The 22,698-nt window shown below is 42.9% G+C and overlaps 1 protein-coding gene across 1 annotated transcript in view; it reads right to left on the reverse strand.

Annotated features, from left to right (window-relative positions):
* The window catches only part of TRIM66 (tripartite motif containing 66), a 55,273-nt gene that overhangs the window by 19,292 nt on the left and 13,283 nt on the right, over positions 1–22,698 (reverse strand). The window contains exons 4-10 of the mRNA XM_063117249.1: positions 22,103–22,235; positions 19,691–19,807; positions 18,159–18,273; positions 16,889–17,035; positions 13,987–14,104; positions 9,782–10,710; positions 7,155–7,298 (exon numbers count right to left, since the gene is read on the reverse strand). Coding sequence (XP_062973319.1) covers positions 7,155–7,298; positions 9,782–10,710; positions 13,987–14,104; positions 16,889–17,035; positions 18,159–18,273; positions 19,691–19,807; positions 22,103–22,235 — 1,703 coding nt within the window. The remainder of the gene's footprint in view (positions 1–7,154; positions 7,299–9,781; positions 10,711–13,986; positions 14,105–16,888; positions 17,036–18,158; positions 18,274–19,690; positions 19,808–22,102; positions 22,236–22,698) is intronic.

Genomic DNA, 22,698 nt, shown 5'->3' on the forward strand with positions numbered 1-22,698 from the left:
GACATGGAGACAGACCAAAAGAGAACAAAATTGCACGTTTTACTATGATTAAATCAGATTCCCTATCATGTTCCTATTACTTCACTCTACCTAAAAAAGATGCTTTTCCTAAATCCCACCATAGGAAAAACTAATATTATATCGTTACTGAGCTGCCTGTTCACTCACTTTTAGTAGAAATACCTCTCACTTTGACAGGTATAAAGATATACAGGTGTGCCATATGACATTTCTCAATGCCTGCTGCAAGTAATTATTTCAATAATCCATTTTCATAAGAGCTTTGAAAAACAAAACACCTTTGCCAAAATGTAAGAGACTTTTACTAGCACGCAAATGTTCTTTATTTGTTATTATGGTTTATTGTTTATAGTGGTGCCATCAATGTACATGGCGTTTGCCGAAATGGGAAGCATAACAAAATGATATGAACAAGGGTTCATAAAGATAGGGAGACATTTTTCTTCCTCTCTCAAAATACTAGAACCCAGGGCCATCCCATGAAGCTGATTGGTGGGAGATCCAGGACAAATAAAAGGAAGTACTTCTTCACACAGCACATAGTTAAATTCTGGGACTCACAAGATGTAGTGATGGCCACCAATTTGGATGGCTTTAAAAGGGGGGTGGATAAATTCCTGGAGGAGAGGGCTATCAATGGCTATTAGCCCTGATGGTTGTGTTCTATCTCCAGTATTAGAGTCGGCAACCCTGTGTGCCCCAGTTGCTGGGGAACATGGGTGGGAGGGTGCTGTTGCACCGTGTCCTGCTTTGTTGGTCCCTGGTCGACAGATGATTGGCCGCTGTGTGAACAGAGTGCTGGACTAGATGGACTCTTGGTGTGATCCAGCATCAGGGCTCTTCTTATGTTCTTAAGGGTTCAGAGCACAGCAATGTAGTGGTGTTCTTGGCCTCAGCTCATTTGGTGCATCAGACCCCTCGCAAGCCACAGAGCACCTGTACTCCACCTATACCATTTGTTTACCTATCAGCACAGCAAATGCAATGAAGTGCTGGTAGTCCGTTCATCTGGTCCCAAAGAGCCTTTTATTTATTTTATTTTTTTTTTTTTATTTAAGTATTTTTATGCCGCCATTCAGCCAAAAAAGGCTCTCATGGCGGCTTACAAAAGTATTTCTTGACAGTCCCTGCCCACAGGCTTACAATCTAAAAGACATGACACAAAAGGAAAGGGGATTGGGAGGGAGGAGGAGGAGGGGGAAAAGGAAAGCAAATTCAGGCACTACAATCTTAGTTGGAAAATCTTTTAGGCCCAATGTAGTTTTATGTACACTAAATGCATGTTTTATTCCTATATATTTTCCACATATAGGACTCCAGAGTGCTGTTTTCACTGCAGGAATATTTCCTTTCCTGAGCACTCCAAACACGGAATTGTGTACTTGGTTAAATTTGATGCTTCTCACAGATAGTACGTTCATTGCTGCTGTGATAGCCATGTGCAACCTTGCTGGCAACCTTTATGTAGTGTTTGTGCTCCTACCTGTGCCTACAACACTGTGGGCCTCTTTGCTATATGACTCCTGCACATGATCTAGCCATAGTTAAAAGGGGGGCAAACAGTAACATGGCTATAGCCCCATCTATTGGATGAGGATGGGACAGCCAAAAGTTGTCATGAAAGGTTCCTTCCTGGCGTTATCCAGCATTAGCCAAAATGCATGTGTACCATGGCTTCAGTGAATGTTTAGAACAGCCCTGCACTTACATGTTTGAATCTATACTACTGTAGCCCCACGTACCTCATGCCTCATCTGTCCATCTTAGCTTTTCTAACATGGATTTTCAAAGTCATGTTAGTTTGCAAACAATTATTCAAACCCACACACACAATCATTCAAACATACACACACAATATAAGAAGGTTTTAAAAAATACTGAAACAACTTAAACACACTGAAATTAAGGCACATATACAAAACAAAACAAAAGTGACCCATCAAATCCACAGATAATCCATGAATTCACATTTTAAAAAACCTGTTTCTCAAGGCTAAGTTGGCCACCTGAAAAATGAGGCAGGGGCAGCTTAAAAGTCAGAATTGGGGAGAGAACATATGTAAACACTCTTCTATTTGGAAATAACAATATGACCACTTGGCAAGAACACCATATACGTGATAAGAACCAAATCGCCATTGTACTTTTTTTTCTAGGTTAGATTTGTAGCCTGCAGAACCTGTCGTTTATATATAATTACCACAGAGGCTGGAACCAGGCCTGGGTAGACCGTTGGCATGGTGTAGCTAAAGCTGCTCCCAAGCCCCATCAACAGACCCCAAGCGCCATTATCCCCTGCCCCCTTCAACTATGTTCATACAGCCACAGCCACCCCCTCCTCCTCCAGGTAGACTGTTGCTATGGTGGTGAAAGCAATATAATTGGCTAGAGGTATTCAAGAGGCAGCTGGACAACCATCTGTCAGGGATGCTTTAAGGTGGATTCCTGCATTGAGCAGGGGGTTGGACTCGATGGCCTTGTAGGCCCCCTTCCAACTCTGCTATTCTGATTCTATGGCTGGAACTAAGGAGATGAACACCCACCACTTTTATGCCACATAAAGCAAGGCCTGGTAACAGGCCTCATATTGTGGGGCATAAAACATGGTGGGTGCTAGGGTCCCTTTTTCCAACTCCTTATGCGATTGCCACTGCAGCAGCCTGTTTGGAAGAAGAGGAAGTTGATTGCAAGTGCAGCTGCATAAATGTTATGACCTGGTAAATGAGCAAGCCAGCTTGCCAGATCAGTCGGAGGAGGTGGAGGCTGGCGACTAAAACAGCAGTGGTTTTGGCATCAGTAGGCCCTCCTGCAGGCTCTGGCTATTGGTAACTGGCTAACAGTGCCAACTCCTAATTCTGGATCTATTTTCCAGACCTTTTCCAATCATTTCTATCATTCTGTTGTGTCAGCAAGTCTTAACAAAGGAAACCAGGGCTGCTGTGTCAAGAAGACTGGCTATAAGGCCAACGTTTGGTTGAGAATGGATGCAACTAGTCTGCTGAATGGTTGAGCACAACCCACCACAATTCCCAGTTTGGCCACAACCCTTCCAATAGAACTGACTATATCTGGAGTTAAGTACCACCTGTTAAGGTCTTTAAATTAGGCTTCCTAGAATTTTATGCTAACAGACATGGAGGAGTAGATGCGTTGCCAAACATGAACATCTAAAGTTTGATTGAGAAAGTAGTGTATTTGAAAATATTAATATCTAGGAAGTTATGTTGATTCTACTTTCTTTAAGAGTTAATCGCAGGAGATTACGTTTTCTTCAACAAGTTAAGTTTGTCAGCCAATGTACTTTTGCTATTTTCCAGAAATAAAAGTCCTCAGGGTTGTTTTGAGTGATGAACTATGAAGTTATAGAACAAAGGGACCAGGACAGGAATGGGTTTTTTTTTTCTCCAATAGTCTCAGGTAAGTAGAGTATCTTTAATGAAGAGATGCTTAAAGTATTTGTTCCATTTGTGTCCACTGATGCTCTGAAGAGGGAGGCAACCATTCATGTAACAAATGCAGCTGAAACTCCATTTTGTGTTGACTGAGTGGAACTGTTTCAAATTTTTAAAAAAGGTTTCTCGATATTCCTTCATTGGCACAATTGCTGTTCTGGTGAGTCACAAAAAAATCATCAGAGGACCAGATTTGCAGAATTGATTGAAACATGAGGTAATCAGAGAGGTAAAAGAAAGTTTCCAAGATGATGCCATGGGTTGGTGGGCCAGACAAATTTATAATTTCTTTCCAGAGCAGCCTTGATTTCATAAATCAAGTTTATGTCAAGCCAACATTGGGTGGGAGATATCAGATAAATGCTTTATGCTCTGTTTGGTCACACCTGGATCAATTTGTGCATCTGCAGAGCTAAGGATTCCACTGTCAGGACATACAGCATACAGCTTTGTCTAAAACCTCTTTTGAGATGAAAGGGATAGAAGTCAAAATTGTTTACTGAAACCAGCCCATAGAGATGTTGGCAATTAGTCTAAATGGCCTTAGAAGAGTTAGGAATTCATCCTAAGAAGTAAATACTTGAGGTACAGCCATTCGACGCAATCAAAAGCTTTCTCAGCATTGAGGGCCAAGTTGGTTAAGAGGTGTTTTGTCTGCTCTTCTTCCCTTGTATACAACATCAAGCATGCAGAACACTTTGTCCATCAGGCAACATCATGGGATGAATTCCATTTGATCAGAGTGGAAGTACTGGGTGATGCTGTTGTCCAGTGTGTCAGTTAAGACAGCAGTAAAGTCCTTCGAGTCCTGATTGATTAAGGATATTGAGCAATAAGATGCAGGAACAGATGAGTTCTTTCCCTGTTTGGCAAATAGCCAATCTTTTCTACCACACACAAACTATTCAAAAATATGCAAGTCTTATTGCTAAGCTTTCAGAATTATTTGCAAAAATGCCTAATTGGCATTCACCCTTCTTATTGGATTGATTGATTGGCTTTTCTGGGGAAAGACTGTGGCCCATACAAGAACACTATGTGCATAGTAAGACTTCCTTGGGGATCCCTTCTGGCCATAGTCCATAGGATATGTATTAAAATTATTCAAATATTAGCCAGGATAACTAAATGCAATTTCCATGTAAAAAGAAAGGTATACCTATGATTACCGGATGCCAGGAATAAACAACAGGACGTTGCCAATTACCTTAACATTTCTTGGGGATTTCTAGAGATCTGATTGGCTCCCATCAAAAACAGAATCTGGAACCAGATGGCCCTTGAGCTGATCCAGCACAAAATTCTAATGTTCCCAAATTCAGCCTGGTTCTAGCAGACACCAAACAGTTCAAATTCATATAAATGCCATGTAGAAGCTTGCACCTCATGGTCAATCTAACCAGAATACTTCCATGTACATTCTCGGAAATCATGTAGAAACAGCCAAACAGCAGTGTCCAAGCAAAATGACCATGGCATATGAGTCAAGGCTAAATAAATTAGTCTAAAAATGCATCCTTTGAACCATGAGGAAATGTGGTCTACTTCCAGTTAGCTACATCCCCTACCCCATCAAAACATAAACTCCTTGAATCAACCCTTGCCTAATTTTGGCACCATGTCATGTGTAGTGACACCATAGTAAGACATGGGTGTGACTTGTGGTCAAAGTGGATGGAGCTTTTATTATGTTATATTCATATCCTGTCCTTCAACAGTGCCCAATCTGGTATACATGGGAGTCTGAATAGTTCTTCATTCAGAAAATAGCCAGGTCAGAATATGCTTCACTTCAGGGAGAGTATTACAGCGGCACCATTATCCCACTGGCTGTCCCAAAAAGGACGCATATTTTTCATTCTCCATCTATAAAATTGCCTAAGCCCATCTCCCAAACCAGCCCACAAAAGTTGCAGGCTAATAAAGATGTTTACCAACAGTATGCCCACACAGTCATTTGTACTCTGAAAGAGAAGAAGAACCCACTTTTGTAAAGCATCCCTGCCTGCCTTGTCACTTGGGAGTCCTTTCTTACTGACCACAGGCTGAGTGGCTTTACAAACAGGCCATAAGCTGCTCATCATGGAAAGAAGGACTGAGGTGGGCCAAGAGACTGCAAAGAGCTTGTGGCAAGTCTGGCACATCAGGAGCTCTGGCTGCAGTTCCAACCACAATATGAAATTAAGTAATCTACACAGTATGAAATTAAGTAATCTACACTACAGTCGAGGAGGAGGAAGGCTAAATGCAGGCATAGAAATCAACGATGCTCTAACAGCATAAACCAGCTTAAGTACTGCTTCACATATGACATTTTTCCTACATGTGTATACCAAAGAAGCACACCAGCCCATGTACATTCATATATCCCATTATGAGTGAAGATCAGAAATACTTCTATTTTATCTGTAAGGGCAGGAGGACTGCCTCTACTCCAGGAAGCTGTCCCACTGCCCCTACAGCTGTCCTCCAAGATTGAGTAATCCTCCTGAACATGTCATGTCCCTGCCTTTAGAATGCTGCCTTACACCAGATCAGACTGTTTGCCCATCTAACTCCAGTATTGTCTACTCCAGCCTTCCCCACCCTGGTGCCCTCCAGGTGCTTTGGACTACAACTCCCATCCTCCTTCGTCATGCTGGCTGGGGCTGATGAAAGTTGAAGTCCAGAACATCTGGAGGGCACCAGGTTGGAGAAGGCTACTTGACTCTGACTGGTTGCAACTCTGCAGGGTTTTAGGTAGAGAACGGTCTTTCCCACCACTTTCTACTTGATCCTTTCAACTACATCTGTGCTAAGAACGGAACCTGGCGTCTTCTGTATGCAAAACAACTGCTCTGCCACTAAGCTATGGTTCATCCCCTTGTGTGCGATCTCTCTTTCCACACAGCTAAAGTCTCATGATCCTTCCAAGCCCTGCGATAATCCATAACTACCACCCCTCACCATGACAACTGGGCTGTTGCTCCTTGGATCTCCAGGGCAACCTGTCCCCAGTACAACAGAGTCATTCTCCTGATTGGCTATAGGTCTCTGGTGTTGTCCCTGATGTTACTTGCCATGTTTACCAGCATCGCTGCCATTACTGCTTATAGTAGTTGGAAGCCGGTTTTCAAATTATGGCTTTGTACACAGAATAACAGGACTAATCTTCACACGTGATCAGGATGAGGATGATTTAATACTGGGATTTCTTTTCTAAATGCATGTAGAAAAAACTGTCATGTAGGAAACTGCCCTAAAAACATACCTCTTGTACCACTGCCTGGAAATCAATAAATCAGAATTCATGAAAGACTAAAGCAAACCAATGGCATTTTCATACATGAGGTTTAAAGTTTGTAATGGAAATGTAAAAGGTATCTTGGCCAGAAAGTTCATTTGCATGACAAATCCCTTTCTTCCAGATTCCTCTATTACATTAGCAATGAACAAACATGCATATAAATAGTCTGAAAAGCTCAAAGACTATTTAAGTGCATATATGGATACTTTCACTGTGTTCCAATAATATGTATTTCTACAGAGAACCATTTCCTCCAGAAAGTCGAAATTTTACTAAAAGCACTCTTGACCTTAATTCTTGTGAAAGCACAGAAAGGGACAGGCAATCTTCAAAGTGGCCATATAGAACTACGAAAACATTTTCTTTTATTAAAAAAAGAAAGAAGCTTCGTGTACCTTTCTGACTGGATTCAAAGTACTCTCTGGAGAGTGAATACTGACAATCGCTTCCTCTAATGGCTGTGACAGAGGTGGAATCACATTTCTATCAAGGGGAAGTGCTGGTTTTTGACCTTCTGACTCAACAGAATCTTCACCAACCTAGGATAAAATAAATAAATAAGCAGCACAGATTCATTAATGGCAATAAAATCACTTCCTCATTTTAATTACACACACACACACACACACACACACACACACACAGAGTTTGGAAGCTTCAGCCCATTTATTAACAAAAATACAGAGAGCTACAGAGAGCATATTCAATGTTAAATAGCTTGCCTTTGTTGCCTGTAAGCCTCCAGACCTGGTTCAAAGTGCTGGTTATGACCTTTAAATCCTTAAATGCCCTTAGCCCAGGATTTCTGTGGACACATCTCTTCCATTATGAGCCTCCCCATTCCTTCAGAACTGTTGGGAAGGGCCTGCTCTAAGACTCTTTGATGCATGTAGTAAAATCTGGTGCCGCTCAGCCTCAGGGCAAGGCTTTCTCAATATTGGCACCACAACTTTAGAACCAACTTCCCATGCCAATACGTTTGCAAAAATTCAGGTGCAGGCTGAAAACTCTTCACCCGTTTCCTCAGGCATTTAATTGGAAATTTAAAAATGGATGCTATTGATACTTCTGCTTTCTTTTTTATTGTGTTATACATACATACACACAAATTATATCAGTGAAAAGACTAAAATATTTATAAATAAATAAAGCTATTTTTAAACTAGTTTCATCCTTATTATTTAGTATTTAGACAGCAGCCCCACCCCGCTGTTATATTAAAGCAGGTGACAAATAAATGGTGATACAGGTCCCCTGAATAATAGACAAAATGCTTTTGATTGATATCTTTTCCAACATGCTGTGGTGAAGCTGCCATTTGCCCTGGGAGGAATAGTAGCTTCCCTCCCTGGCAGATACCTAAATATAAGCAGAGCTGTGCTGGATGAGACCAAAGGCCTACCTAGTCCAGAATTCTGCTTCCACAGTGGATATCCAGATGTCCATGGGAAGCTCACAAGCAGGACATGAGTGCCGTAGCAGTCTCTTGCTATCTGTACACTGTGTTCAACATCTAAGGTCTTTCTCCGAGTGCCTACTCTGAGGGAAACTCGGAGGATGGCAACAAGGGAGAGAGCCTTTTCAGTGGTGGCCCCCCAATTATGGAATGATCTCCCCGATGAGGCTCGCCTGGCGCCAACATTGTTATCTTTTCGGCGCCAGGTCAAGACTTTTCTCTTTTCCCAGGCATTTAACAATGCTAAGTTTGTTTGTTTTTTAACGGACCCCAGAACTGTTGTTTTTAAATGGATATTGTTGTTTTTATACTATTTATGATGGTTTTAATTTTTTATACTTTTTAATGTTCACTGTTTTTAACTTTTGTAAATCGTCAGAGAGCTTCAGTTATGGGGCGGTATATAAATGTAATAAATCAAATCAAATCAAATCTTGCCTGTGTTGCCTAGGAACTGGCATTCAGAGTTATACAGCCCTCATGACTAGTAGCCACTGATAGCTTTATCCTCCATGAGTTTGTCCAATCCCCTTCAAAAAGTGGGGGCGTGGTGGGATGTTGTCAGGACTACAGCACAGAGGGAAAGGGTTAAAACCCTGCTCTCCATTCACTGTGGAATGGGGAACAGTCAGGGGCTCCTATTTTTCAAACTACACATTCCATGTGAGTTTGACCCTGAAAGGCTAGACACAACCTGGCCCTTTCCTTTACCTGCTAGGCGCTTTGCTCTGCCCCACTAGGCCCCACTGCCTCATGGGCTATGCATTACCCTTAAGCTCTGCTGCTGCTCTGGTCCCTGAGCCTTAGGAGGTCTGAGCCTTAGAAGGCCTGGCAAACCCATCCAGTTCAAAAGAAAACCCCACCCAGTTCGCTGGGGACCAGATTAGCACCACACTATGCAACTGCATATATAGAACCTCCTTCACACATGCCTGCTTTCAATTGTCATTTTTGCATTAAAAGAAAATCGAAGTGGGGCAGGCAGGCGAAGGACTTATATTTCAGACAAGATTCTGAAATATCTAGCTAACAAGTCTACTTGCCTCAATTTGATTTTAAGAGGCTTAAAACAGGTTCGGTTTCTTAATATGGGCAATTGCAAAATGCTCTTCTTACCCATCTCCCACCGGCCCTATTTAGAGGTTAGATCACGGGTGTTGAAGCTCTTTCAGCCTGAAGGCCGGTTTCCATTTTAGTAAAGCTCTAGGAGGCCTAATTCCAGTGGTGGGCGGGGCCAAAAATAGCAACATATTTTAGCATAAAGCTCTTACTGCCAGTAATGAAGCCTTGGGAGAAAGGCATTTCCATGTTTTCAAATGAGAGGAAATGGCACAAAAGCCAACGATTGGTGGGTGGGGAAAAGAAGGCGGGGCATAGGGAAGTTGAAGGAGGAACCCTGGAGGGCTGGATTCAGCCCTCCAGTATGGTCGGATTTGGGCTGCAGGCCCATAATTCTGCATCCCTGGTTTCAATGTTCAAGAGCACAGATACCACCAAACGTAAAGGGCCATCATTTGTATTGGTTTCTGGAGACCAAAAAAAGAAGAAAAGTTCTAGAAAGCTCACTTGTTGTGCTTCCTCCTGGCTTTGCTGCTGAACTGAAGCCGGCTGCCTCACAATGTAGTTTATCTGTCCCACAATCGTTTGCTGAACATGCTGAGGCTGTTTGGCCGGATTCAGTTGCAGGCTCGGTTGCTGAGCCTGGAGGAGAAGCTCCAGATCTTTCTTCATTTCCTCCAGTTCAAACTGGTGGTGCATGATGTCCAGACTCTGCTGTAGCACTTGTTCGTGAGCCTTCTCGTTCTGACCCGGCGCAGGTGGCGATAGCTGTGGCGGCGGAGGCTGTTCCTGGGGCGGCGACGGAGGTGGCAAGTGATTCAGTTTGAGCTTCTGGAGAGGGCTGAGCTGAACTTGCAACGCTGGACTGTGCAGCACCGGTTGGGCAGGTAACTGCTGAGAATGGCCAGCCTGGCCTTGCTGGCCATCCTGTGGTGGAAGAGGATAAGCAGGATGCATTGGGTGGGGCATCGGCTGCTCTTGGGGATGCTTTGACGTCCTGGCAGGTGGGCTGTCATGCTCCTGATGAGACTTCTGCTCTGCACAGGGTTGCAGTATTTTCAAGGGTCTTGAGGTACAGCGCTGCTCTCTTTCATGCTGCTGCAGGCCATACTGCAGAGGGAAATGCTGCTGCTGCTGGTGGTGCTGCATTTCAAGGGGTTGCCGGAAAGACTGAGGGTGGCTCATGGTTTGATGAGGAAGCTGCGCTTTGTTCATGTGTGGGATGTTAAGGCAATGGGTGCAGCACACGGTTGTCGGGCAATGGACGGGAGTCTGGAATTGGTGGGGCTGGTTGTTGAGAGGGTCATGCTGTGGGGCAGGCGAATGATGGCCGTGATGATGGTGGTGGTGATACAAAGAGGGCTGCATTCCTTGCATGCTTCCGTAGGCTGGTACATCTGAGTGATGGATCAGTCCCCCCTCCAATGACAGGTGGCCTACAAGAAACAAACAAGAGATGAAATTAGAGGGCACCCCAACAAACAGGGGTAAAACAACAACAACAACAAATCACCAAGAGGAGGGGAGTTCAACACGTGTTTCAAAACAGGTTTACTGACAAAGCCCCTACATGGTTCAGTTAGCAGAACCTTCTCCAGGGGAATTGTCAAACCATTACTCAGGCAGAGCCGGGGGAAGGAGGTGTGGCCTTCTGGGGACCCCAGATTGGGACCGCAGGTGGGCCAGACATGTCTAACGGGCCTGAAGTTCAACATCTCTACCCTGGACCATTTGGGGTCTGAAGAAAAAGAGAGAGGATCTGGCTAACTTTTTCAAAATCCCTGTTAAAAATAGAGAAGAATTGGTGAGGAGATGGCCAGCCAAGAGGTGGTTGTACACCTTTTGCCCAAATGGTCATTCATAGGACTAATGGCGCTTCCATATAACACTCTGTAAGCAAACTTTCACTTCTCTTCTGAAGACTGTGTTGTCATTTTCCATGTGCAGAAATTCACTTTTTTTTTAAATTGACAGGAAGCCATGCTGGGAAGTCAATATACATACACATTTCCAACTTCATGCACATTTTGTGTTGCCTATGGACAGGTGTTCTGTCTGAAGTTACTACATGGTTAATACAATTACTACAGAGCTTAGCCACCAATAGAATTTTGTCTTCTTCATAATATATATCCACTTTCTCCCCATCACTGCCACTGCTCACCAGTGTTGTCAGATAATCCTGACCATATTTGAGGGACATCCCTGGCTTTAATACATTCCAGATGCCACTGGCATGTTTTATCATTTCTACAGTGAAAAGCCAGGGACGAAGCCTATGTGGAAGCTCTACCCTTTAGCTTGGAAGCCCTGCCTCCTGGATTCAAGATGTGTGGCATCAAGTTGGGGTTACAGGGGAAGTACCATATGTCAATGGTGCAGCATGTCCTTTGGATGCAGAAGGCCCCCAGTTCAATCCCTGGCTTCTCCAGGTAGAGCTAGGAAGGAATCCTGCCGAAACCCCTGAAGAGCTGTTCCCCATCAGTGTTGACAATGCTGGGCTAGATGGACCAATGGTCTGACTCAGTCTAAGGCAGTTTCCTATGTTCCTATGTATTCAACAGGGAGGTAGCACTCAGGACAAATGAAATCCTCAGAGACACTCTTAGGCCGTTGCTAGACCAAGGTTTAGCCCGGTGCAAGCCCCGGGCCGGCCCCTGTGCATCCAGATGACACACAGAGGATCCCAGGCTCAAGCAGGGGTAACCCTCCCTTGGCCCGGGATAACGGCACAGGTTGTGGCCCGGTATTTCCCGTGGTCTTGGGCTGAGTCCGAGACTGCGGGCGTGTAGCCCGTTCCGCTGTTTTTCCCAGCTACCGCATTTACTCACGAGTAGCCAGGAAAAGCAGCGGACAGAACGCTGCGGCCATCAGGGCAGGGTGGAGAGATGGGGGGGAATCGGAGATCGCGGGGGATGGGGGAATCGGAGCCTGGGGGAGCGAGGAACCCTTTTTTAAAAAAAACACCCTTACCTGACTCGGTGGTGTGCTCCTGCACATCCAGCTCCTTTAAACCTAAAAGAAAATGGCGGATGCGACGGGGCTTCTGTGCAGCCCGTCGCGTCTGATGTGTGGAAAGAAGAGAAAAGCCCGCACTACTTCTAGTGTGAGCTGGCTCTTCCTCCCACACAGATTCTCAGGTAGGTCTAGCAAAGCCCTTAGTCTATATAGGCATCACTGGGTAAAAAATTGACCATTTGCTCCAATTTGGCATAAAGCAGTTGACATCCTTACAGTGGTCAAACTAAGGCTGAACTGAAAGTTCTCTGCAGAGAACACTTCGTTGAATTTTGGGTGAGTGGCCAGAATCCTTGGCACTTCTAGGAAGTGGAGCAAAATGGGGTAGAGGAAAACTCACCAACCAACACTCAAGTTCTTCTTGGAAGCCACTAGCTGGTAGCTGCTGGATGTCATCCCCTGCCCCCAAAGTGGGCTACCCAATGACATGACACCCAACAGGAGCTCCAATAGAGGCAAGTTTGGGTGGGCTTTCTAAAAATTTGCCTCCACCCTGAAAATCTTTGGAAATGCCTTCTATTTCACTGCTTGTAAATGGGGCGGTGAAGTAGGAGGGACATTTAATGCCTGTAAATTTAGCAATGCTGGGGAAAGGGGTATTGCTGTGGGAAAGTAGTCTGCTGAATTAATTTTGTCTATTAAATTAATTTCTCCATTAATTCAATAGACAACCCAGCAATGTATTGAACTCCAGATCAACATATATGGGCCCAGCAATCCTACCTTAGACTTTAATGTTACCTTTCTCTCAATACAAGGTTTACAACAAGGTTGTAAAATACAAGGCTTACAACAAGGTGATTCATCCACAACTTTCAAACTAATATGTTCCAATTCATCATTTGGGAATCATTACTATAAGTTTAACTCAATATTTTTATTTCCTACGTAATGACCTTCTTCCATTTTTGATGCTCAGTAAACTGTTGGTGGTGTATGATCGTTTGTGTTCATAGCCAGTTTGATGTTGGTATTTCCTGCCGTATTTTCTAACATTACAAAAAACCCTCACACTGCGATCACATAACTGGTGGCATTTTCATAGGTTCAGCACTGGATGCAAACCATCGACCCTCTTAATGGCATGATCATATGCTCGTGGCCAATTCGCATAACCGCACTGGCATATTGAGAATATGGATTCTGATTCCATACTCAATTCTGCACTTACTGAAGGGCCTGTTGAGATTGCTTCAGCGTGTGGCTAAGGATCAACTTTTTTTTGCTATGGGAACAAGACGGTTGTTGTCCACTTGTGGCTCCATCCCATGCTGCTGCAGTGATGAAGGAATAATGAGGAAGGGGCAGCAGCACTGTCCCCCTTCTCCCAATCTGGCTTTTGATTCTGGCATGGTTCTTTATGTGATCTCATTGCACGTGTGTTTTTAATTTCCTATGCAACCAAAGCAGCATGGGATAGAGCCACAGGAAAGTGGCAACTACATCACTCACATCGTGCAAAGATCAGCTTTACACACAACTCAGTCTTTCTACCACACACAGAAAGTGTTCAAATTCTGTCAGTTTTTCAGGGGCGATGATAAATGTGATTTATGAAGAATTATCTCAGTAGTAGCAATGGAAAAAATAATTTTAATGATATTCTATATACATTTCACATGTACACATGTACGCACTAAGACTTTCCTCAAAGAAGCTTAAAGGAATCCTAAAATTGCATGCATTTTTTTTACCTAAATTGGAAAGTTGTTTAGTCCAGAAAGATGGGTCCCATGAGAATCTTAGTTTCCAAGGAGGACTAACATCTGTAGTACAGTTTGTTTCTAGCAAACGTTGAATCTGAAACACAATCTGGTAAGAAACCAAAGAAAAACTTCAATGAATATCTATGTGTTATACATTCAGAGCTGATTATGAAGTACAACTTTAAATGGACGACTGGCCCTACATTCTCATTATTGTTTGCCTTGACATGCATTATCCTGGGCTAATAACGCTTTAGCTTTTGACTTGCTTACATATTCAAGGGGAAAAACACAAGCTAAAGTGAACTAAAGGAGAGGAAAGGGATTCCTGTGGAAATCAGGGGCTCCTGGGTGATCCTTCATCATTGGAGAAATGATCTTGTATGTAGACAATAGCAGAATTGTATGACTGCTATGTAGACTTGGCTAGAGAACAGAATTACCTACAGATCTGTGTTGACCTGTAAATGGCCTGAAATAGCGAACAAGGGTGGATGCTACACTCTGGAATTCCTTGTCTGTGTAGATGGAAATTGTTAATTTATGTAACAATGCTGAGATAACAACTCCACAATACTTTACTGTGTAAAAAAAATGCTCAGTGTCTTGACCAATCTGCCAAAATCTTTTCCCCATAATCACAACAATATTTAAATGTGTTTTATCCAAATAAAATATCTTACAGAGATCAAACTAAAGCTACCTTCAGAAATTCAAAATGAGTATGGGCTCTCTATTTTACACAAGGCAGATCTGAAATATCATTAATTCTACTAAAGTGCCATCCCATGCATATTTACTCAGAGGTAACTCTGAGTTTAATAGGGGTTACTCCCAAGCAATTGTTCATAAGATTGCACAGCAAAGACACTCAGGTGTTCACTGTACAAAGATGTTTTAGGGGATCAGATAATTTATTTAGGGCATTTACTCTTTGCAGTTCACGTAACTTTTGTATTTTATTACTTGTTTTAACTGCTGTATAGTAATCTGATTTTTAGTTCTTATTGGTCATACTTTGTGTTGTCTGTCTTTTTGACAGAAAATTAATAAATCTTATAAAAAGACATAAGCAAAGGAATGCATGACTTAATAAATGTGCTGTATCAGTTCACACTGGTCCTACATTCAATGCAGTATAGATGAAAGCAGTGGTGGAACTAAACCAAACCATGTGGCCTGGGTACAAAATTCGTTCGCTTCACATTTGAGTATGAACCAACTTAAAACTGGAATGCAATTTTCCTTCAGTTTTTGCACTTCTCCAAATTTTGCAATGCAGTTCCCTGATCAAAAAAAGGCTTACAAATGTTTGAACGTTAGGGGAAATAGCATACAAAAATGTGTACAAATTTTTATGCACACAAAAAGGCAGACGAATTTTCATGCAGACTTTTTTTTTAAAAAAAGAAATTGCAAATAGATGCTGGAACAGGATGGAAGGAATTTGCATTTGGGAAAATGCGAACTTCTAGAAAGCAAAAGAGACAGATTCCTCCACATAGTGCCTCGATCCATACAGCAACTAGGGATGGGCAAATCAGTCTAGTCCTATTCAGTCATTCCAAAAGTGGCTTCTGGCCTGCCCCACCTCTTTCCCTTGTTGTTCCCTTGTTTCCTCCACTGTCTGAAGAGGAAAACCACCTCTATCACTTGAAAATCATGGCATACGGTGACTGCAACTGTACACAGTGGTCTAAGTGTGGTCGCTCATATATTTATATAAAGGCAATATGATACTGGCAGTTTTATTCACAATTCCCTTTCTAATTATGCCTAACATGTAGTTTGCATTCTTTACAGCAGCTGCACACTGGGTTGACGTTTTCATCGAGCTGTTCGCCACAACCCCAAGATCTCTTTCTTGGTCAGTCACTGCTAGTTCAGATCCCATCAGGTTACATTGGAAGTTGAGTGGTTTTGCCACAATGTGCATCAATTTATACTTGCTTACATTGAACTGCATTTGCCATTTGGATGCTCACTCTCCAGGATGGATAAAAATCAATTATTATTTTTTTAAAAAAATGGATTTTTTTTTATTTAAATTGGATTTTTTTTATAAAAAATATGCTTTTTGAGAAAAAATCTATCTAAAGATAGTTTTCTGTTTAAGATACATTATAGTCAAAAGTTATTCATCATGGAATAAGGATTCGTTTTTAATTATGTAGTATGAGGCTGTTTAAATTTTTTGGTAAATGAATTCCATTAATCCATTCACAATGTCATGCTCTTCCAGAGGTTTCTGTAAGATTATTTTTCTCCTTCCAATAAAGTACAGCAGAAAAGTTGTCCAAATATGAATGATTAACCTATTAAACTGGAGATAGTTCACCTCACAATAATTTCATAATTATCTATGATGCGTTTCTAATAGTATAACCAAATCAGTATTTTTTGATATAACTGTAAAATTAATCTGAAATGTTGCTATCCTAAAGATGAAACCTTCATCTGGTTGTAAATATTAAGATTGTACCAGCAAGAATGAGTTTTTGGTACCTCTGAGTTGTGTAAAATATAGCAAGGAAGAGTGCACTTTTGAGGTGGGGAAGTCACATGATTAAATCAAGTCTTTCTGAGTAGTGATTTAAATCAATTTGATTTAAATTAAAATCCACCCTGCCACTCCCCAGTTTGGAGAGAGCCTTTTATAGATCCTCACAATCCCTTTTTCCTTATCCTACTGCCTTATTTTCTTGGAGCTACTTTCCCCCTCACTTCTGGTTTGGCTTCTGGAATTGACATGTAGAAGCCCTCTTAAAGGTCTCAGATTATCAGTGCTGAAGAAGTCCTCCACATGTCTCCTTACCACACTCACTTCTTTGGAAAAGTGTTTTCTCAAATCTCGTTATGTCTCATTATTACAGTCAGTATGTATTCTTACCAGTTCCTTACTGAAGAGGAATGGAACACTATTTTTACTGCACACTGCCCAGCTGAGAAAGTTTTGCACATGTTCAAATTGCCTGTTTACCACCATGATGCCCTGAAGCTGTTGTTCCAATTTCTGCTTCCTTTCGCCAGTGATCCTCTGTCAACAATCAGAAACAGAAGAAACTACTAAATTTAGTTATTTTTTGCATCAGCCTATATTCAACATGAGACATGAAAAGCCACAATCTAGATGAGTATTTAATAAAATAATTATATTCTCACAACATCAAGCAGAAAATGAGAGTGGAATTACAATGGTTGCTAATGTAAATTAATCTGTGCTAGCGTAAGGGACCTGTTGTGCGACACTAGTAGGTTTTCTGGGGAATCCGGTTCCACCAGTTGACACTGCTGGCATTGTGCTTGAAGTCCCTTATGCTGGCACGACACAGTTATGTTAGTGCTCGTGCTGCATTGGATACTGCCCAGAGATCTCCTTTTACAACATCTTCTAGAATCAATGGCAGCTCTGAAGGCTGGCAGTGGGTTGCACAGAAACAGCACTGAGACTACATCAAATAGATGTTGAATTGTGGCCGCTAAAGTCCTACAGTTTGACAGTCAAAACCCTAAGGCCTCAGCAGTGTGTACAGGGATCGGGGTTGGGGTTAGATTTCATATATTCCCCTCCTCCAAATCAGTAACACTTCAACTGTGGTATGGAGTGGGGGGGTTCCTTTATTGGGGTCATGTAAGGAGTCCTATAGTGCAATGTGGAACTCTCTACCAAGAGAGGCTAGAATCGCTCCCTCTCTGCTGTTCTTCTGCCAGCAGGCAAATACTTTTTTATTCAAGCAGGTCTTCGCCATGTAAACAAAGGCCTAATGGGTTGGATGCCATTTTTGTTCTGTTATAGTTGTGGTTTTAATTATGTTTTAATGCATCAGATTGATTATTGTTTTAATCAAGTTTTATTTAAGATTGTAACCATCCTTGAATGCCATTTTCCTTGGTAGAAAGGCAGGGGACAAATCAATAAATAATAGGCATCATCCTCCAAACTCATGCAAAAGCCTGCGGTCGCGCTTCCTCCCAGGGCATCCCATTCACTGCCACTGACTGCTACATGGATTTCTCCTTCCATGCTTTCCCACTCCTGGCATCCCTTGGCCAGTGTTACCACATAAATAAATAAATGCCCTGGGTTTAATTATTTTAGGCTCTTTTGTATACATTATATTCTACCAATATGTCTTAGCTAGCAGAGCCAACTTACTTACCTCTAGTTGTTCGAGGAGAACATTTGCTCGCTTATTTATTTCACTGATCAGGACCATCTTGGCCATTTTGATCTGATTTTCCACCTTCCTTTGCAGGTGTTTTACTTCAAACAATCTGTAGAGAAGGAGCCATTAACTACTTCACTATGTGTACACATGTATGAAAATGTTTGATAGATATCACTCTTGTGAATTTTCAAAAAATATCCCATAGATTGTAGTGATGAAGCTATCACAATGAAGTACTGAGCATTAGGAGTAATTTGTGTATCTATTTTCATTCCTTTAAAAAAATCCTTTCCAACTGCTTCAGTATTAAGCATATCCACTGTCAAGTCCTAAGCAGGCAATATTTTTACTGTATTATTTGTATGCCATTAAGTTGTTCAAAGCAATTGTTTAGCTTCACAATGTTTTTAAGACTTCCCCAAACCCAGGCCTTCCAAATGTGTTGGACTACAACCCCCATCATTCCCAGCCAGCATGGCCAAAAGATAGCATAGCTGAGCTTAGGTTTGAACCAGTAGAGGCTGGTCACTCCGATGTCAGTGGGGCAATGGATTTGCTCTGGTTTTCATTCAGAACCTGCCAGAACTCTAAGGGAGCTATCTAAAGTGTGAAGTTCTGACGGGTTCTGACTGAAATCCGGAGCAGATTCACCACTCCACTGACATCAGAGCCACCAGCCTCCACTGGTTTGAACCTAATTTTCCTACATTTTAACCCTAACACATCTTAACCCAAATACCTTAGCCATTATACTAAAGTCCTCCTCTAAGGCCACAATCCTATGCACACTTACCAAGGAATAAGCCCTATAGACCTCTGTGGGACATTGTTCTGAATGACCATGAATAGGAACCGATGGTAAATTAAGTAAAAATGGCAACAGAAGTTCTCCCTCCCTCCTAGGTACAACTGTTGGCAAACTGGCCACTTATTCCACATATTCTGCATGCTTAGGCTAAGAGAACGTGGTGGTCGAGCTACTATCTCTTCAACGTGTTCATCTCCAAAAGCAAGCACACACCCTTCCCCCTTTCTGCCTGAGAGGCAAACGCACACAATTAGCACCACATACTTCTGTTCTGTGGAACCAAAGAAAAGGACATATGAGAAGAAGCAAGCATCAAGCTGCCCCCTTCTTCCTTCAAATGATCTGCCCTGGATCTTATTTTGATCCAGCTAACAAAACCATTGAGGATGGCTTTTAAAAAGAAAATGCAGATTGCTTATGACCTATACAAAGGTTTACTCATAAGGATTTAGACTACTGTTAGGTACACAACAGCAAAAGTGGCTTAAAAGTAGCCTCAGTGATAGCATATCCATGTGCTTTGGGCCCACACCGAAGGCGGCGTCATACTCAGTGGGTTCACATCTGCCAATTGCAATGCAGTCTGGGCTAAAAGTGGGTCACTGTTCCCTCCGTAGTCCTGTGAATTAGCCCTTACTACTGGTAATCAACACGCCAGGGAGAGAGGCCCTTACCAGAATTCACCTGCTTATGAAAGAGGTGCCTCCAAAGTTACCTGTCTTCAATCTGTTTGGCCGAGACCTGCACTCCATTTTTCTTCTCTTCCACTTTAGCTGATACATTTTCCAGGATGACTCTCTGGTTTTGCAAAGCTTCCTGGAGATGCCTGAATCTAGGAAAAGAAAAGAAGCCTCTTTCACTAATAGGGGGATAATCCTGGGTTCAAAACCTTGGCCAGAAGGATAGGGTGAATTTTCAGAATGGTTGGTCTCTGGGGAGCAGGTGTGGAGAACATCCAGCCCACGCAGTCTGTTGACCTCTCCTCCCAAGCCCCATGCCCTGCTTGGACCCTTTTCTCTGCTGCTCAGCTGTTTCCTACCTCCTCCGAGTGCCTACTCCGAGGGAAGCTCGGAGGATGGCAACAAGGGAGAGGGCCTTTTCAGTGGTTGCCCCCCGACTGTAGAATGATCTTCCCGATGAGGCTCGCCTGGCACCAACATTGTTATCTTTTTGGTGCCAGGTCAAGACTTTTCTCCCAGGCATTTTAACAGCATTTAACAATGTTAAGTTTGTTTTTAATGGACCCCAGAATTGTTGTTTTTAAATGGATACAGTTGTTTTTATACTGTTTTTATGTTTTTTAAAAATTTTGTATATTTTTAATGTTTACTATTTTTAATTGTTGTAAACCGCCCAGAGAGCTTCGGCTGTGGGGCAGTATATAAATGTAATAAAATAAATAAATAAATAAATTGGCTGAGCAGTGCAGGGGAGCAAGATCTCCCCTCATTTAGCTGAAACGGTGGAGAGCAGTTAACTTCCCTTTCCCACAATCTCCCCCGCCATGTGTTGTTCAGTGGATTGATGGGAAGCAGAGCTGTGCATGAGATTGTGTGTGTGAGCTATGTATGTGTGAGCGATATATGTATGTGTGTGTGTGAATGGAGTATGCATGTGTAGGCAGATGGGTGTGCATAAATGGGGTGTGCATGTCTGAAAGTGAGCAGGGAGAGAGAAGGGTGTGATAGGACTCATCTACACCAAGCAGAATATTTATTTATTTATTTATTACATTTTTATACCGCCCAATAGCCGAAGCTCTCTGGGCGGTTCACTATCACATAGTGCAATATTGCACTATGAAAGCAGTATATGAAAGGCAGGAGCCACCCTACTGCTTTATAACGATATTGAAGTGCACTGACAACATTGACACATACCATATACCTCTTTCATAGTGCTATATCCTGCTTGGTATAGAGAGGCCATAGAGAACAGGAGAAAAAAAGGATGCAGCAGAGAGAGAAATGAGGGCCCCCTGCCCACTTTGGGCTTTGGCCCTATCTGTTTTTGGCTTTTGTCCCATCCACGACCACCGTTTTTGGCTTTTGTCCCCCCCCCCCACCATTTTTCATGGAAGAAATATGACAGCAGTTAGAGTCTTTGACTGGAACTCGGGAGACCTGGGTTCTATTCCCCCATCAGCCATGAAGGTCACTGGGTGACTTTGGGCAGTCACCTACTCTCACCTGAGCTACCTCAAGTGTTGTTCTTGTGAGGATAAAATGAAGAGGAGGAGGAACTGTGGGATATATACCGTATTTTCCGGTGTATAAGACGACTTTTTAACCCAGGAAAATCTTCTCAAAAGTTGGGGGTCGTCTTATACGCCGGGTGTCTAGGGCGGGTGCTGTAACTTCCAAACTTACTGTTTGGGGTCTGAGGGTGTCGGGGGTTGAGGCAGGCAAAGGGAGCGCGAGCTCCTGAGTTCTGTGTGTGTGTGTGAGAGAGAGAGAGAGAGAGAAAGCGAGCGAGCGAGAGAGAGCGAGGGAGGGAAGGAAGGAGGAGAGCGAGGGGGGGGCGAGCAACTCCTGATGGAGGTCTGTGTTCTGTGTGTGTGAGATCTGAGAGGCAGAGAAGGAGGTAATAGGATTAAAATCAAATCTGATGTTTTTTTAATTTTTATTTGGTGTGCGTTGGAAGAGGGGTAGTCTTATACGGCGAGTATATCCCAAACTCTATATTTTAACTGGAAAAGTTGGGGGTCGTCTTATACGCCCAGTCGTCTTATACGCCGGAAAATACGGAATATGAATCTCTGTCATGGTGGAGAGCAACAGAAAAGGGGGAAAACGCACATCGAAGGGATTCAAAAGTTGCGCAGTCAGTTGGAGGACTTGGAGGACATGGCAGCATTACTGATGCAGAAGCCAGTCTAGCAGCCTCATTTTCTGGCTTCGTGGGGGAAATCTCGGGCAGCAAGATGCGAAAGACAACAGGGCTCCTGCACCATTGAGAGTTGTATAGAAGAGGGGACTTCAGCTGGTGTACCTTGCATGAGAAGCTACAGCTGCTGAAATTCTCTCTTCTGTGCAGTTACTGAAGGCACAGGAGCTACATCATCTTCTGCATCGGATCACCCAGGCTGGAACTCAGTTAAGAACAAAGAGCCATGAATATTTAGTACCTGTGTTCCTTGTGCTCTGTCAGAAGGCAGAAGCGGCAAGTCAGGACATCGCAGGTCTCACAAAACACTTTGAGCATCTCCTGACTGTGCATTGGGCAAAACAAGGGAAATTCACTTGTTTCTCCTTCCGCTCCTAGAAGAAAGATGAAGTCAGGATTACTCCAGAGGCTTCTAAATGCTGTAGCATTTCTCTCTTCTAGCCTGAATGTCTTTTATCATCATCAAAACTGTTCCACTTCCCTGTTTTCAGCAACTCACACAGAAGATGAGTGCAAGCACAAATACATGAGTGTCTCCACTGTTTGTGAAAGTAAAAAAGCAAGTTTCTAGCCCTCAGGGTTTTACAGTGCCATCCTATATGTGCCTACTCAGAAGTAAGCCTCACTGAGACTTAATCCCAGATAAGTCAGTATAGCATTGCAGCCTTAGAGATACTTTTGCTCATAGAATAGTCCAAAGCCCCTGATGTAGGGGCTGTCTTCATAGCACCATATTGGCGCTGCCTCCCTCCAAAATACCAGTTTTACTTACCAGGACGGTGTCGGGTAATCCTGATGACAAGGAGGAAGCATGGGGTTTCTGGCAGTCATCCAGAT

This window comes from Elgaria multicarinata, chromosome 2 (genome assembly GCF_023053635.1).
Source record: "Elgaria multicarinata webbii isolate HBS135686 ecotype San Diego chromosome 2, rElgMul1.1.pri, whole genome shotgun sequence".
NCBI lineage: Eukaryota > Metazoa > Chordata > Lepidosauria > Squamata > Anguidae > Elgaria > Elgaria multicarinata.